The sequence below is a fragment of the Bubalus kerabau genome, chromosome 5 (assembly GCF_029407905.1).
Source record: "Bubalus kerabau isolate K-KA32 ecotype Philippines breed swamp buffalo chromosome 5, PCC_UOA_SB_1v2, whole genome shotgun sequence".
NCBI lineage: Eukaryota > Metazoa > Chordata > Mammalia > Artiodactyla > Bovidae > Bubalus > Bubalus kerabau.
The window spans coordinates 14,325,156-14,339,248 of NC_073628.1; the positions used below are offsets into that span (position 1 = coordinate 14,325,156).

At 46.3% G+C, this 14,093-nt stretch overlaps 1 protein-coding gene across 1 annotated transcript; it reads right to left on the reverse strand.

Moving 5' to 3' along the window:
* Positions 1–4,798: 4,798 nt before the first annotated feature.
* LOC129653660 (pregnancy-associated glycoprotein 2-like) lies at positions 4,799–13,526 on the reverse strand. Its single transcript, XM_055583393.1, has 9 exons — positions 13,474–13,526; positions 12,246–12,399; positions 11,162–11,279; positions 10,940–11,058; positions 9,533–9,726; positions 8,296–8,412; positions 6,573–6,714; positions 6,393–6,488; positions 4,799–4,951 (listed from the first exon to the last, which is right to left on the reverse strand). The coding sequence occupies exons 1-9, from the start codon at positions 13,524–13,526 to the stop codon at positions 4,799–4,801; spliced, it is 1,146 nt and encodes a 381-aa protein (XP_055439368.1).
* Positions 13,527–14,093: the final 567 nt, after the last annotated feature.

Here is a 14,093-nt window from a genome sequence, read left to right on the forward strand (position 1 = left end):
ATATGCTGTGTATGTTGGTCATAATTTGTCTTCTAAGGAGCAAGCGTCTTTTAATTTCATGGCTGCATTCACCATCTGCAGTGATTTTGGAGCCCAAAAAATAAAGTCTGCCACTGTTTTCCCATCTATTTGCCATGAAGTAATGGGACTGGATGCCATGATCTTAGTTTTCTGAATGTTGAGCTTTAAACCAACTGTTTCACTCTCCTCTTTCACTTTCATCAAGAGGCTCTTTAGTTCCTCTTCACTTTCTGCCATAAGGGTGGCGTCATCTGCATATCTGAGATTATTGAGATTTCTCCCGGCAATCTTGATTCCAGCTTGTGCTTCTTCCAGCCCAGCATTTCTCATGATGTACTCTGCGTGTAAATTAAATAAGCAGGGTGACAATATACAGCCTTTCCGTACTCCTTTTCCTATTTGGAACCAGTCTGTTGTTCCATATCCAGTTCTAACTGTTGCTTCCTGACCTGCATACAGGTTTCTCAAGAGGTAGGTCAGGTGGTCTGCTATTCCCATCTCTTTCAGAATTTTCCACAGTTTGTGGTGATTCCACAGTCAAAGGCTTTGGCATAATCAATAAAGTAGAAATATATGTTTTTCTGGAACTCTCTTGCTTTTTTGATGATTCAATGGATGTTAGCAATTTGATCTCTGGTTCCTCTGCCTTTTCTAAAACCAGCTTGAACATCTGAAAGTTCATGGTTCACATATTGTTGAAGCCTGGCTTGGAGAATTTTGAGCATTACTCTGCTAGTGTGTGAGATGAATGCATTTGTGCAGGAGTTTGAGCATTCTTTGGCATTGTCTGTCTTTGGGATTGGAATGAAAACTGACCTTTTCCAGTCCTATGGCCACTGCTGAGTTTTCCAAACTTGCTGGCATATTGAGTGCAACACTTTCACAGCATCATCTTTTAGAGTTTGAAATAGCTCAACTGAAATTCCATCACCTCCTCTAGCTTTGTTCATAGTGATGCTTCCTAAGGCCCACTTGACTTTGCATTCCAGGATGTCTCTGGGTGAGTGATCATACCATCTTGATTATCTGGGTGGTGAAGATCTTTTTTGTATATTTCTTCTGTGTATTCTTGCCACCTCTTTTTAATATCTTCTGTTTCTGTTAGGTCCATATCATTTCTGTCCTTTATCGAGCCCATCTTTGCATGAAATGTTCCCTTGGTATCTCTAATTTTCCTGAAGAGATCTCTAATCTTTCCCATTCTATTGTTGTCCTCTATTTCTTTGCATTGATCACTCAGGGAGGCTTTCTTATCTCTCCTTGCTGTTCTTTGGAACTCTGCATTCAAATGGGTATATATTTCTTTTTCTTCTTTGCTTTTGCTTCTCTTCTTTTCACAGCTATTTGTAAGGCCTATCTACTTAAAAGAAAAAATTGTGGTGTATAATGGAATGGTCTGTTTTTGCTCTGCATTTTTCAAATCTCTTATGAATGTGTTATCATATTTTCATAACTTAAAAGTTGCATTGAATAGATAAATAAATCTCCATTAAGTCCAGTTCATGATATTTTCCATTAAAAGGATAAACAATGAGTTCTATTCTCTATTTTCCTCCCTTTATCAGCTCTTCAATCAGTCCCCTTTCACTCCCCTCAAGCCAATTATAGTCCAGTGCCATCCCAATGGAGACAGGCACATGAAAGGGTGGACACATGGCTGAACTGCACACAGATGGTAACTGCAGGGTTTAAGGGTGTGTTTCAGGATGGGATGGCAAGATTGACATCCATGACTCCCTTACTACTATTATCCAGCCTTTTCCTGTCTCTCTGCAGAGGAAAACCCTCACTCCTCTGGCCTCCTACCCACACATCTGTTGTTTTCTCCATCTGCCCTCCCCTTATAGAACTGTTTATTTGTCTCCATGACTTGGTGCTGGATTTCTAACCCAGCTCTCTATCCCTGGGGTCCACTACAGCATCTGGTCATAGCATGTACTTAGTAAATTTGTACTGAAGGAAATGATGAGGAAGGGATGGAGACATTCCTTTCACTGATGCTTCTCTTGCCCATACTAAACATTGTGTTTTCCACCTTATTTCTTCCTTCCATTTTCTTCTCTCATCTGGGTCTCTCTCCAGCTCTGACCCCTGCTGTCCCCAGCCTGGATCTCTGCCTAAAGTCTCCAGATGGAAAGAACTGATGCTTCACTCCCAAAGTGCCAAACCATGCAGCTCCAACCAAAGGATTTGTGGCTCTGCCCCTAGAGGAAGCTCAGAAAGAATGAAGGTTTTGTATACCCTAGGTCCCCCATTACATGCTTAACATCCTCTCCAACAGTACTAGAGGTCAAGGGAAGAGGCAATGCTGAGCCCTGGAGGAGGCGGGTGGCTCTCAGGAATCCAAATGGGCCTGTCACCTGGGAAGTGGGACTGGAAAGGACACAGCAGTGGGGGTGCCAGTGAGTTGGTGACTAGGGTGGGGGGGACAGAAGGGAAATATGTCATCCTGAGGAGCCTCACCCAGATCCCCCCTGGAGAAGAAGGCCACTGCCAAAGGTCTTCTGAGAAGGGAAGAATAGAATCTATTTTTGTCACCCCTTACCATCCTTCTGTGCCCACAGGACTGGAAGAGGTCAGTTTTCATCCCAATTCCAAAGAACGGCAGTGCTAGAGAATGTTCAAACTACCTGATAATTGCACTTCTCATGCTAGTAAAGTTATGCTCAAAATCCTTCAAGCTAGGCTTCAGCAGTACTTGGATTGAGAACTTCCAGATGAACAAACTGGGTTTAGAAAAGTCAGAGGAACCAGAGATCAAATTGCCAACTTCCGTTGGATCATAGATAAAGCAAGGGAATTCCAGGAAAACATCTAGTTCTGTTACACTGACCACATGAAAGCCTTTGACTGTGTGGATCATAACAAACTGTGGAAAATTCTTAAAAGAGATAGAAATACCAGATCATCATACCTGTCTCCTGAGAAACCTTTAAGCAGGTCAAGAAGCAACAGTTAGAACCTTACACGAACAACTGACTGGTTTAAAACTGGGAAAGGCATATGACAAGGCTTTATATTGTCTCCTTGCTTATTTAACTTATATGCAGAGCACATTATGTGAAATGCCAGGCTGGATGAGTTACAAGCTGGAATCAAGGTTGCTGGGAGAAATATCAACAACCTTAGATATGCAGATGATACCACTCTAATGGCAGAAAGCAAAGAGGAACCAAAGAGCTCTTGATGAGGAGGAAGGAAGAACATGAAAAAGCTGGTTTAAAACTCAACATTAAAAAAACTAAGATCATTGCTTCTCAGCCTTTTGGTTAAGATCAAGTGAAAAAAACTAAGATCAACGCATCCAGTTCCATCACTTCATGGCAAACAGAAGGGGAAAAAGTAGAAGCAGTATCAGACTTTATTTTCTTGGGCTCCAAAATCACTGTGACAGTGAGTACAGCCATGAAATTGAAAGACACTTGCTCCTTGGAAGGGAGGCTATGAGAAACCTAGACAGCATATTAAAAGGTAAAGACATCACTTTGCCAACAAAAGTCCATATAGTCAAAGCTGTGGTCTTTCCAGTAGTCATGTATAGACCTGAGAGTTGGATCATAAAGAAGGCTGAGTGCTGAAGAATTGATGCTTTTGAATTGCGGTACTGGAAAGACTCTTGAGAGTTCTTTGGATAGCAAGGAAATCAAGCCAGTCAATTCTAAGAGAAATCAGCAATGAATATTCATTGGAAGAATGGATACTGAATCTTAAGCTCCCATACTTTGGCCACCTGATGTGAGGAGCCAACTCGTTGGAAAAGACCCTGACACTGGGAAAGATTGAAAGCCAAAGGAGAAGAGGGCAGCAGAAGATGAGATGGTAGGAGGGCATCATCGATTCAATGGACATTAACTTGGGCAAACTTGAGGAGACAAAGAGGGACAGGGAAGGCCTGGCATGCTATAGTCCATGAGGTCGCAAAGAGTCAGACACTACTTAGCAACTGAACAATAATAACAGACATTCTTCTAAATGAGGAGGGGATGGAGCTGTTGGGGCAGTCATAAACACTTTCATGGTCTAGAACATCCCCCTGACACTTCTTTGATGGTGCCTCACCATGACTCCAGTCACCTGGTTCTGGAGGAAGCTGTCAATCATGTTTGCTGGGGAGCAGGGTCACTTGCTTAAGTAAAGCTAATCATAGTACCACCTGCCCCCATTAGGATGGTTGGTCCAGGGCTAAACTTATGATCTGAGGTAGACCAGTCCTTTATATCTCTTACTGGTAAAGTGATGTTTTCTGAGCTTCTTTCCTTCTGAGCTATATACTTGAGGGATATAAAACCTTGAGACAGGCAACTTCAGAGTCCTTCACTAAATGTAGAAGCCTGAGGGAAGAAGGCTTTCAGGCTTTAAGAGTCAAAGATGCATAAAGGGAAGGAGCAGGGGAGACAAAGAGTGAGACAATGGCTTCTGATTTCTCATAAGAGAAATCAGTGCAGTCACAGAGATCTTTGGCTCTGCTCTGGTTCGTGTGTCCAGATCCCCAGTATCTTTCCAATAAGTCTCCCCTTTTCTTCAAGCCAGCTGGAGTTCTCTCACTTGTGCTTCAGACTTGATTCTAGATCCTTCCCAAATGTGATGCACCTCCCTGACCCAAAGAGAGGCACCTATTCATATGAGCACCATTGAGATGAAATCCTTTATTTCTACAGAGAATAGGGCTTTGCAGGGCAACAAACACAGTTCACCAGCATCCCTGGCCCCACCCAGGGTGCCCTCACATGAGTATGTGTTTGGAGTGGGCCTGATTGATTCCTGAAGAGGCCAGAATTTACACTGCAGGAGCCAGGCCAATCCTGTTGTTTCCTCGATCGAAAACCGAGAAATACAGCCTCAGGAAGACCTCACCCAGGATCCAGGTCTCCGACTCGTTCACACGCTGTGGGCGCACGAGAAAGTTGCTGAAGCAGTAGCCCGACAAACTCTGGGGAAACAAAAATACATAGTAGTCAGCCTGAGCCCTTACCTGCCTCCCTCATCAATATCTTGACAAGTTTCCTGGTTTTACTTCCTTCCTTTGGTAAGAATCAAGTGACTCTCTCAGCAGTGGTGGAAGTAGGGGCTCTTCCAACAACTAGAAGGGCCAAGACATGAGGTTGCCATTAGGGAGGAAAAGGGGCAGACAGGCAGGGATTATAAGATGCAAACATGTAGAGAGGATGGATAAACAACAAAGTCATACTGTATAATACAGGGAACCATATTCAACATCCCATGATTAATAGTAGTGGAAAATAACATGAAAAAAATATATATATACACATTTATAATTGAGTCTCTTTGCTTTATGGCAGGAAAAAACAGATCATTGTAAATCAACTTACTTCAATAAAATTTTTAAAAAGAGAACAAGAATGGCCCGTAATTCCCTGCTGTTCTTTGCTCCCTCTTTTCTCTACAGAAAATGCTGTTTCTTCTCCTTCCCCACAACCCTTTTCCTTAAAACTGTGCTCAAGCCCTCTACAAAGCCTTCCTTGACCCACACTCACCCTCCCTGGTCACTCCAGGCTGGGTTAGTGATTTTCCCTGGTGCCCCCAAGTCTGTAGCCCTCATCACCCTTAATCTGCCCCCAGAACCCCTTTGCCCAGCCCCCAGGGGTGCCATTTGCATGGAATCCAGTTTAGATTTGCATTGACCAAGAAGCGTTCCTCAGGTCTCCGTGAGTCTGGGGTTTTAGAATTAATGAAATTCCCTGTCTTCCTCAAAAGCTTCTTTGAGCACATTAGCCTGCTCTGAACTCCCATAGAGAACTGACATTAAACCTCAAACGTGTGCAAGAGTTGTGCAGTCTCTGTGCACCCTTTACTCATATTAGCACCCACCTGAGGAGTCAGGTATCCCAACTCACAGATGGGGCACTGGAGCTTAGCATGGGGAAGTTGCAGCCAAGGACTAGGGTAACCACATAATTTATGATCCCAACCTGGACACTTTCAAGAAGGGAAGGGAGACTGTTAATCACTAGAGTGGGAGAGAACACTGGGTCTGTCCCCAGCCAACCCTCCTTGTCACTTGGCTATTTCACAGATTGCTAGAGCTGACTTTCCATGTTCGTGCATCTGAGGGCTCTGTTTGAATTAAAGCTGTTTAAGGCAAAGGCCCTTAGTGTTCCCCTCTCCTTGTGACTCCCACCACGCCAGCATGGGGTAGTGACTCCACACTTATTTCAGGAGGATGGATGTCCCAGACTGTCCTTTACTCTCAAGTGGTTGATTTTGTGGGAGGCACTGGCCCAGCCCCGTGGGCTCAGCCACATCTGCAATGATGTGGCTGAGCCTGCAGAGGGCGCCCTCCTCCCAGCAGCAGTTTAAGGGTTCCTGCAAGTCCCAGATTTGAAAACCAGCCCCCAGGGTTATCCCCTCACTTGGATGTAAGCTTGGGCGGGTACTGGATAGTCTATCCCATTGATAGTGAAGACAGCAGGAGGCAGTGTCCTGATGGCTTGGCAGGAAACCACGTGCTGAAACAGAAAGAGGGAGAGAGGTTGGCTCTGCTGATCTTTGTGTGGAGAGCCTGGGAGTGACCCCGTGGAGTGACCCTTCACCTCACGACCGATGGGCCTGGCATGGATGAGTTTCTGGATTTTGCTGACCGGTCCTCTTGGGCCACGCAGAAAGGCGGTCCCCGTATCCAAGAGGGCCTGGCAGCCACGTTTACAAGCAACCACTGTCCCGTTGATGGAGATGCTTAGAGAAAATGGGATAAAACAGGCACCAACATCACTCTGAAATCTCCCCCATGACTGCCCCCTGAACATGACTGCTTGACTGTCTCCTGAACAGCCTTTCAACCCTTGCCCTGACTCTGTTTTCCTTTGCTATGGCCATTTCATCCTCTTCGACTTCCCTTCAGTTATTGAATGCACCAGCTCTTTCATATCTGAGGGCCTTGGCATGTGCTGATCACCCTCCTAGAAGACCATCTATCTCCTTGGTCTAGATGATTTCTTCTGATCTTTTAGTTTCCAGGTTAAACGTCACTTTATCAATGAAGTCTTCCCCCTAACCCAGATCAGGCTTCTGTCTTGCTCAGTCTCGGTAGACTCTTCCCCAAGTTTAGCAGGTGCCGAGGTGGTAATTCACTGTGTGTGAGTCATTTTGGGTGCGTCTGCCTCACTAGATGTGAGGGCAAGTTGTGTCCTCGGTGCCTCCCCCAAGTGCCCAGCACACAAGGGATGCAAGTGTATGCTTGTGAATGAATGAATGAATCCATGAAAAAATGAATGAGGAACATCCAGATACCTATATCTGGTGTCTGACCAATAATAAGAGTGAATATGGAGGTTCCCTGAGGCAACAGGTGCTCAGAGTGTTAGTGGGAGGGAGACCCAGGCTGCCCTGGGAAAGGTTGTCTTCCTGCACCCCCCGTTCATCTGGCTCAGACACTGAGGCCCTCAGCCAGGCAATGCCTGAGCTAGCCCAGAGGGCCACTGAAACATAGCAAAGCATTTATCTGAGGGTATCACACAGATTCCCATCAATTATTGCCCCTTGTTTTCAGGCCACTCCTGAATCCCAGCTTCCTGATTGCTTCTGTCATAGCCCCTGCCCCACTGTGTGCCTTGGAAGAAAAACAGGTAGCTATGGCTAGGAAGGTATCTCTCTGTTTGATTAGCTTTCAAATCTCAAGATTGCAGCCAACCTCTCTCCACTGCTGGGTAGCTTCTCCTTAAGAAGACCAATTTTACCGGTTTATTAAGGCCTTGCCCTGTTTTTAAACAGGCAGTACTTTGTACTGAGAACTTTCTCAGTCCCAGGTAGCCCTGGACAGTTGGTCATCTTATCACAACCATGTTCAGGCTGGTGAAATTCTCCCTGACCCTCTTTTCACTACACTTTAGGTCCTCAAACATGTTCCTCACCTCACAGTGTGGTGAGTGCAGCCCTCCCCCAGCTGCACAGGCCTCTCTGGACCCCATTCTCCTGATTAGAGCCCTGATCAGGCGGCCTGGGGTGATTATCAATCCATGGGTGGTGTGTCTATCTGTGTGCTTCTATGTCTGCATGTGTCTCTTTGTGTCTTGGGTGTGTGTGTGTCTATGTCTGCATATCACTGTTTCTCTATGTGTCCGTGTTTGTGTCAGTATTTGTGTGCCTTTGTGTGTTTATAAGTCTGATGCTGTGTGTGTTTCTATGTGGGTCTTTTTGGATGGAGTCTGTGTCTGTGTGTGTGACTGTGTAGCTGGGGTGCATTCGTGTGTGTCTGCATGTGTCCACGTGCACATGTGGGAGGCTCACTTGGGGTGGCTCTCAGAGGGAGAGGCTTACCTGTCTATGTTTATATGCCAGTTGCCCACTTGGGACACTGGTACCCAGTTGAGTTCTCCCTTATAGTAGGCACGGTTCACCCCTCCAAACATCACCACGCTGCCGTTCTCCTTCTGACTGTGGAGAGAAGGAAGAGAGGATCTTGTTGGAGGAGAGTAACGCCACACGCTATCTGAGGGTTGTGCTTATCCACCCATCAGAGGCACTACTACAGAATCCATTTTACAGATGCAGAAATCGAGGCTCAGAGGGATTAAGTAGTGGACCCAGGTTGGTCACAGCTAATGAGTATCACAGAAGAAGTTCAAAGGTAGGCAGCCAGGCTGGGTTTTGACCACCCAACTTTCTAAGGAGGACCTGGTCCTGTATGGCTACTTAAATGCTCAGAAATACCCTCAGAGGATACCGTACTGGAGGAGCCTGGCTTCCTCCTTGTCTAGCCTGTCATTTTTCAAAAACAGCCGAGGCTCAAGGACAATGAGGGTGAGGGTTCAGTCTCACCCAGGGTTGGCTTCACGAGCCTGTGACCTGTGCTGTTCATGGGGCTCTCCCTGTCTTGAAATCCAAATACTTGTTAAACAAAGGGCCCCACATTTTTATTTTGCACTGGCTCCCACAGACTGTGTAGCTGGTCCTGGGCTCCTGGGGAAGTGTTAGTGCAGAAGGAAACATTCATGCCACCCCTCTCCTTCTTTCCATATCAAGTGTGTTTGTGTGTGTGTGTGTTAGTCACTCAGTCGTGTCTGACTCTTTGCAACCCCGTGGACAATAGCCCACCAGGCTCCTCTGTCCTTGGAATTCTCCAAGCAAAAATCCTGGAGTAGATAGCCATTCCCTTCCCCAGGGAAGCTTCCTGATCTAGGGATCAAACCTGAGTCCCCTGCATTGTAGACACATTCTTTAATATCTGAGTCACCAGGGAAGCCCTTCCATATCAAATCCATCAGCAAATCCTATTGCTTTTTCCTCCAACCTGTTTCCTGACACCTTCCATTGTTCTCCCTCTTCCCCCACCTGCTGGACCAAGTCCCTGCCCCTGAGCCCATGATCATGGTTTTGATCAATAAAACTTTATTTACAAATACCAGTGGTGGGGCCAGGCAAGGCCCTGGGGCCATAGTTACCCTGGGCTAGACTATCTCTCAGAAAACTTCCAGATCATGTGGTCTGTAATTTTTCATGCAACTGGGAGCATCTTACCACTGAATTAGAGAGGTCTGGCCCACCTCAGACTTACCTGCTCAAGTAGAAGGCAAAGACAGGCTCAGAAATGACTCCTTGTTTCCACAGGTTGTCGAAGATTGGGGTGGCCCCTGTGACAGTGCGGCGTGGGTAACCTAGTCCCAGGATGCCATCAAAGGGTACATCTTCAAACCCAAACTCCTTCAGGCTTAGGCCAAATGGCTGGGCCACACTAACAAGGTTCCCGATCTGTAGAGAGGAGAGTGTTCCCACATAAAGGATTGGGAAATGGAGCCGGGACTGGGCTGGGGTGTAGATGTCATTAGCACTGCAGAGAAGAACTGAAGCCTGACTGTACTCTGGACTGATCTCAGATGGTTAGACCAAGCTGGGACAGGAATTCGTGTTCCATTTTTGTGGGGCTGTGGTTTTTAACAACACCTGCTCCTCCTGCAAACACCATCTGAGTGAGTCAAATTGGCCGTCATGCCTTCTGTACAGGTGGGGCAACCAAGAGTCAGGACAGGACCCAATGGTGCCCCCTGAGGACAAAATGAGTAGAGAGCAGAATAGCCTTCTCTTCAGCATCACTATGATGTGATGACAGAAATGAACTGAATTCAAGGCAATGCTTATGAATTCTATATCTGCCCAAAGAGACAGAAGCTCCATGGTATAATATCACTTGCAAGGACCTCCAGAAAATTCTGCCTGGGAAACATGCATTTGGGGATGTGTTTGTGTGTGCATGTGTTTGTTCAGGAAAGACAGAGGAAAAAAGAGAGAGAGGAAAGAGACAGGGTGGGGTGGGTGCAGAAATATTCAAGCACTTTGGGGAAGTCAGGCCATAGTTTTTATTATACTGTCAAAATTCCCCTTGAGTGAGAATCCATTTATCAGTCCCCTCCCACGTGTTTGGCCCCCTGCTTTCCCTGTCTGGATACCTGAAGCTCTGTGCTGACCCAGGGACCCTGGATCAGTTTTATCCTCTTCCCAAATTCCCACACCTGCTTGAGTCCTGATTGGCCAGCCACCACTTAATAGATGTGTGACCCTGGCAAGGCCCTTGCTCTCTGCACCTCAGTTCCTTCACCTGTGTCATGAAGCTAATCATAGTACCTGCTGTGTGTGATTGCTGCAGGGTCACATGAGTTATTACCTTGAAAGTGCCAGCATAGTCTGAGAATATAAATGTGGAGTTTTCTCCCCCCTCTCCCTGCTCCCAGTGAAATGAATCTTGAGCTGCTCACGGGCAAAGGAGCTGTAAGTCCACACCCCAAGCCACTGTCTGGATTAGCTATTCTGAGAGTTTGTGTGTCAGCTGAGGCGCTATCTATCCAGGGACAGGGTCCTGAGGGGCAGACATCCAGTCACTAGGGGACTGCCAGCTGGTCCGGCATCTGTTTTGTAAGCAGTGGTTGCTCCCTGGGCAGTCCCAGCTTAGCTTCTGTTTCCACATTACCCGAACAGTGTCATAGACAAGATATCCCTTTATCGACGTAGAGCTGTAGTTGGTATTGAAGATCTTGTTCGTGGCCTTGAAGGTGGAGGAGTTACAAGGGACGAAGCTATTGTGTTTATCTGCAGACACAAGAGATGAGTGTCCCCCAGGTGCCAAGGATGGAGAAGGGAGTTGGAGGAGAAACACAAGATGGGAGAGGTGGGGAGGGGAGCAGGTACTCACAGCAGCTGGAACTCTGGCAGTATATGGAGGGTACCCACAAGCTAGATGAGCCGGTGTCAAAGAGGACCTGGAACTTCTGAGGGGGTGTTCCAATGTGGATGTTGCCGATGTAGGAAAACTACAGAGGCCAAGGTGGGGTGATTAGGGAACACTTGGCTGCACTGGCCACCCTTGATTCGCAGACTGCTGCCACCCTTGAGGTGTCCTGTGTCCCCTGAAATCACTCTCCAACCACGTCACACAGCCTCTGCTCAGATCACTGCCTGATGTGATTTCTTTTCTTTCTGTTAGGGCTGCATGGCATACTGAATCTTACTGTCTTGACTAAGGATGGAACCTGCCCCTCCTTCAACGGAAGCACAGATACTTAACCACTGGACCAAGAGGGAAGTCATGGCGCCTTCATTTGAGAAGCTCTCCAGTCTCCTCTTCCAAACTGAGCCCCTTCCCTTACAGATGGCCCTCCTCGATCACACCAGGCCACTTCTTCTAAACTCGGACCATGACCTCTCAACAACAGGCAGGTGGCCATTTTATTTGACAGCTATTTACTCCCTGCCTGTCTCTCAGGATGGCCTGTGCATTCATGAAAAAGAGGTCAGACTTTTCTTCAAATCAATAGCAACACTATAGTGTTAGATTCATATGGGCTCACATGCCATAGGGGCTTATTAACTTTTTTACTGGTATCCATGCATCTGTGGATGCTGAAATACGTCTGTCCGGGATTTCACAACTGATTTGCAGTTGCCTTTATCTTTTGATTGGCATGGCTCACCCTTCATCTGTAACTGAGTGGCTCACTTAGTTCAGAAAGAACAATCTCCCTCAAACTAATGATACACCTTTGGCACAGAAATGGATGTTTATCTGCCCCCTAGTCATTGCTGGGCCCAGTCACCACAGACCAAGAGGTGAGGATGAGACTGCCTTCTCCTCTGGGAATGGGTCCCTGTCCCCTCGTGTTTCTGCCTCCTGCAGGAGCTCTAGCCCCAACATCCCCACTGGCATCTCCACTTAAACCCCAGTGCAAAGCCAGAGCACCAGGGGGCGCTGTGGAGCACCATCCTCCCAACACACTCACATCCTTATAGCTCCTCAAGGGATGATGATAAATTATGTTTTGATCATTAGCAGCTTTCTGGGACAGGTTGTAAGGGTGTTCCTCAGAGAAATTTGTCAGCAAATTTCTTTCCCTTAGGGTTTCTCGCGTGGTCTTCATTTGCGTAATAGGGATTCTTTCACCGGCCATGAGGAAAAGAAAACAAAGGAGTAGCAATCAGCTGTCTGTGTTATAAAGACTGTCATACCTGACGTTGGAACGGCACTATGTATCTTCCAAGCATTTTTATGAGTGTCACCTTATTATCAGGATGCCATGCAATGACCATGGCAAAGACCTAGGTCTGAACATAGGTTCTTTGTGTAATCTTGGGTAAGGCATATGACCACTGAAGTCTCAATTTCCCCGTTGGTAAAAAGGTGGAAGAAAAAAAATCCCCACCAACACCATCCCCTACATAGAATAGCTTGGATATTAAAAGAGATGATGGATATAATGCACCTGATATACAGGAAGCCTCAGCAATGGCAGCCATTATCATTGCTGTGGTCATCCCACTGTATCCTTCTCAAGGAAGCTCAGGGAGGGAGGTAGAAGGGATTCATCATCCTCTTTAAACAGGGGAGGAATTTGAAATGCAGGGAGTTGGAGACTTGGCTGAGGTCACACTGCTTGTTAGAGCTAAAAGAGCACAGAAATAGTACTACTGATCTTTCTTCTGGGCTCAAGCAGAAGAGAGGAGGCCAGGAGATGGGGAATAAATTAAGGAGTTTAAGAGAACCCAAGAAGAATGTTTTTAAAAAGGAAAAAATCTAAGAGAGTTTTGCATGCACGGAGACATCCAAAGAGACAGATTAAATAGGGAGATAGAGTTGAAGACAGACACATTCACACAGAAATGAAGAGAGACCAGAGAGGAGACCTAGAACCACATACAGGAGAAACGTTGTTTCTGCAGACCACACCTACCGTTGCACAGGTTGTGCACTGAACAACTTCAAGGAATACAATTTTACATAGGACATGATGTGGCTGGACCCCAAGAGTTGTGTGATCCTACAGGTTTGCCTGGAGAGCCTAGAGCCTCACAGAGTCTGTGGCAAAGTACTTATCAACAAGTGAGAGTTGACTTTAGACTGTCAGGAAGTGATTACGTTCCCTTCTAACCCTGACAGGTGGAAGAATAAGAGGATGAGAATAAAAAAAAAAAAAGAAAAGGGACGACGTCACTTATAGTCCCCTCACTTACATGACCATGCACTCTGAGAGAGCTACCAGCCCGAAGAGTCCAAGCCACTTCATGATTTTGTCCTCCATTGAAGTGCTCAAGACAGATTGAGTTCTGAGCATGCACTGGCGGTGAAGATTACCTAGCTATATATGCTCTAACCTGCTCTAATGTTCTCCTTTAAGCCACCATGAGTCTGATGAGAAATATGAACCTCTAGATAAAATCTTTGCCTCCATTGGTGACTGTGAGGAGTGGACTTGGAAAACTCTCATAATACAGAAAATTCCACTGTAATCTCTTCCTTCGTTCTTGGGTGAAAAACCAAACTGAACTGCACAATCTAAGAGTGGGGAGACTCGTCCCAACTTGTAGGTAAAACACTGCTAATAAAGTGATAAAGGTAAATGTTAAGGGCCATGTTAGACATTTGTGATCTCGTGGGGTCTTCCTAGCCACTTCATGAGATGTGCATTGCTGTCCTCAGTTGGAGAGGAGACTGCTAGGAGGAAAAGAGGTCAAATGGCAGAGTCGGACATGACTGAAATGACTTGCACAACACAACACGGTGTAGTGACATATGAGTGGCTTTAGGTAGTGCGACAGATGACACAGACCAGAGACACCATTGACACCGAACT

Coding starts and splice junctions, on each gene's coding strand:
- LOC129653660 (XM_055583393.1), bottom strand. CDS start 13,526: ATGAAGTGGCTTGGACTCTTCGGGCTGGTAGCTCTCTCAGAGTGCATG. Junction 9,727..10,939: donor TTGTCTATGACACTGTTCGG/GTAATGTGGAAA, acceptor TCCTCTCTACAG/ATCGGGAACCTTGTTAGTGT. Junction 6,489..6,572: donor CCAGGCCCATCGGTCGTGAG/GTGAAGGGTCAC, acceptor TTTCTGTTTCAG/CACGTGGTTTCCTGCCAAGC.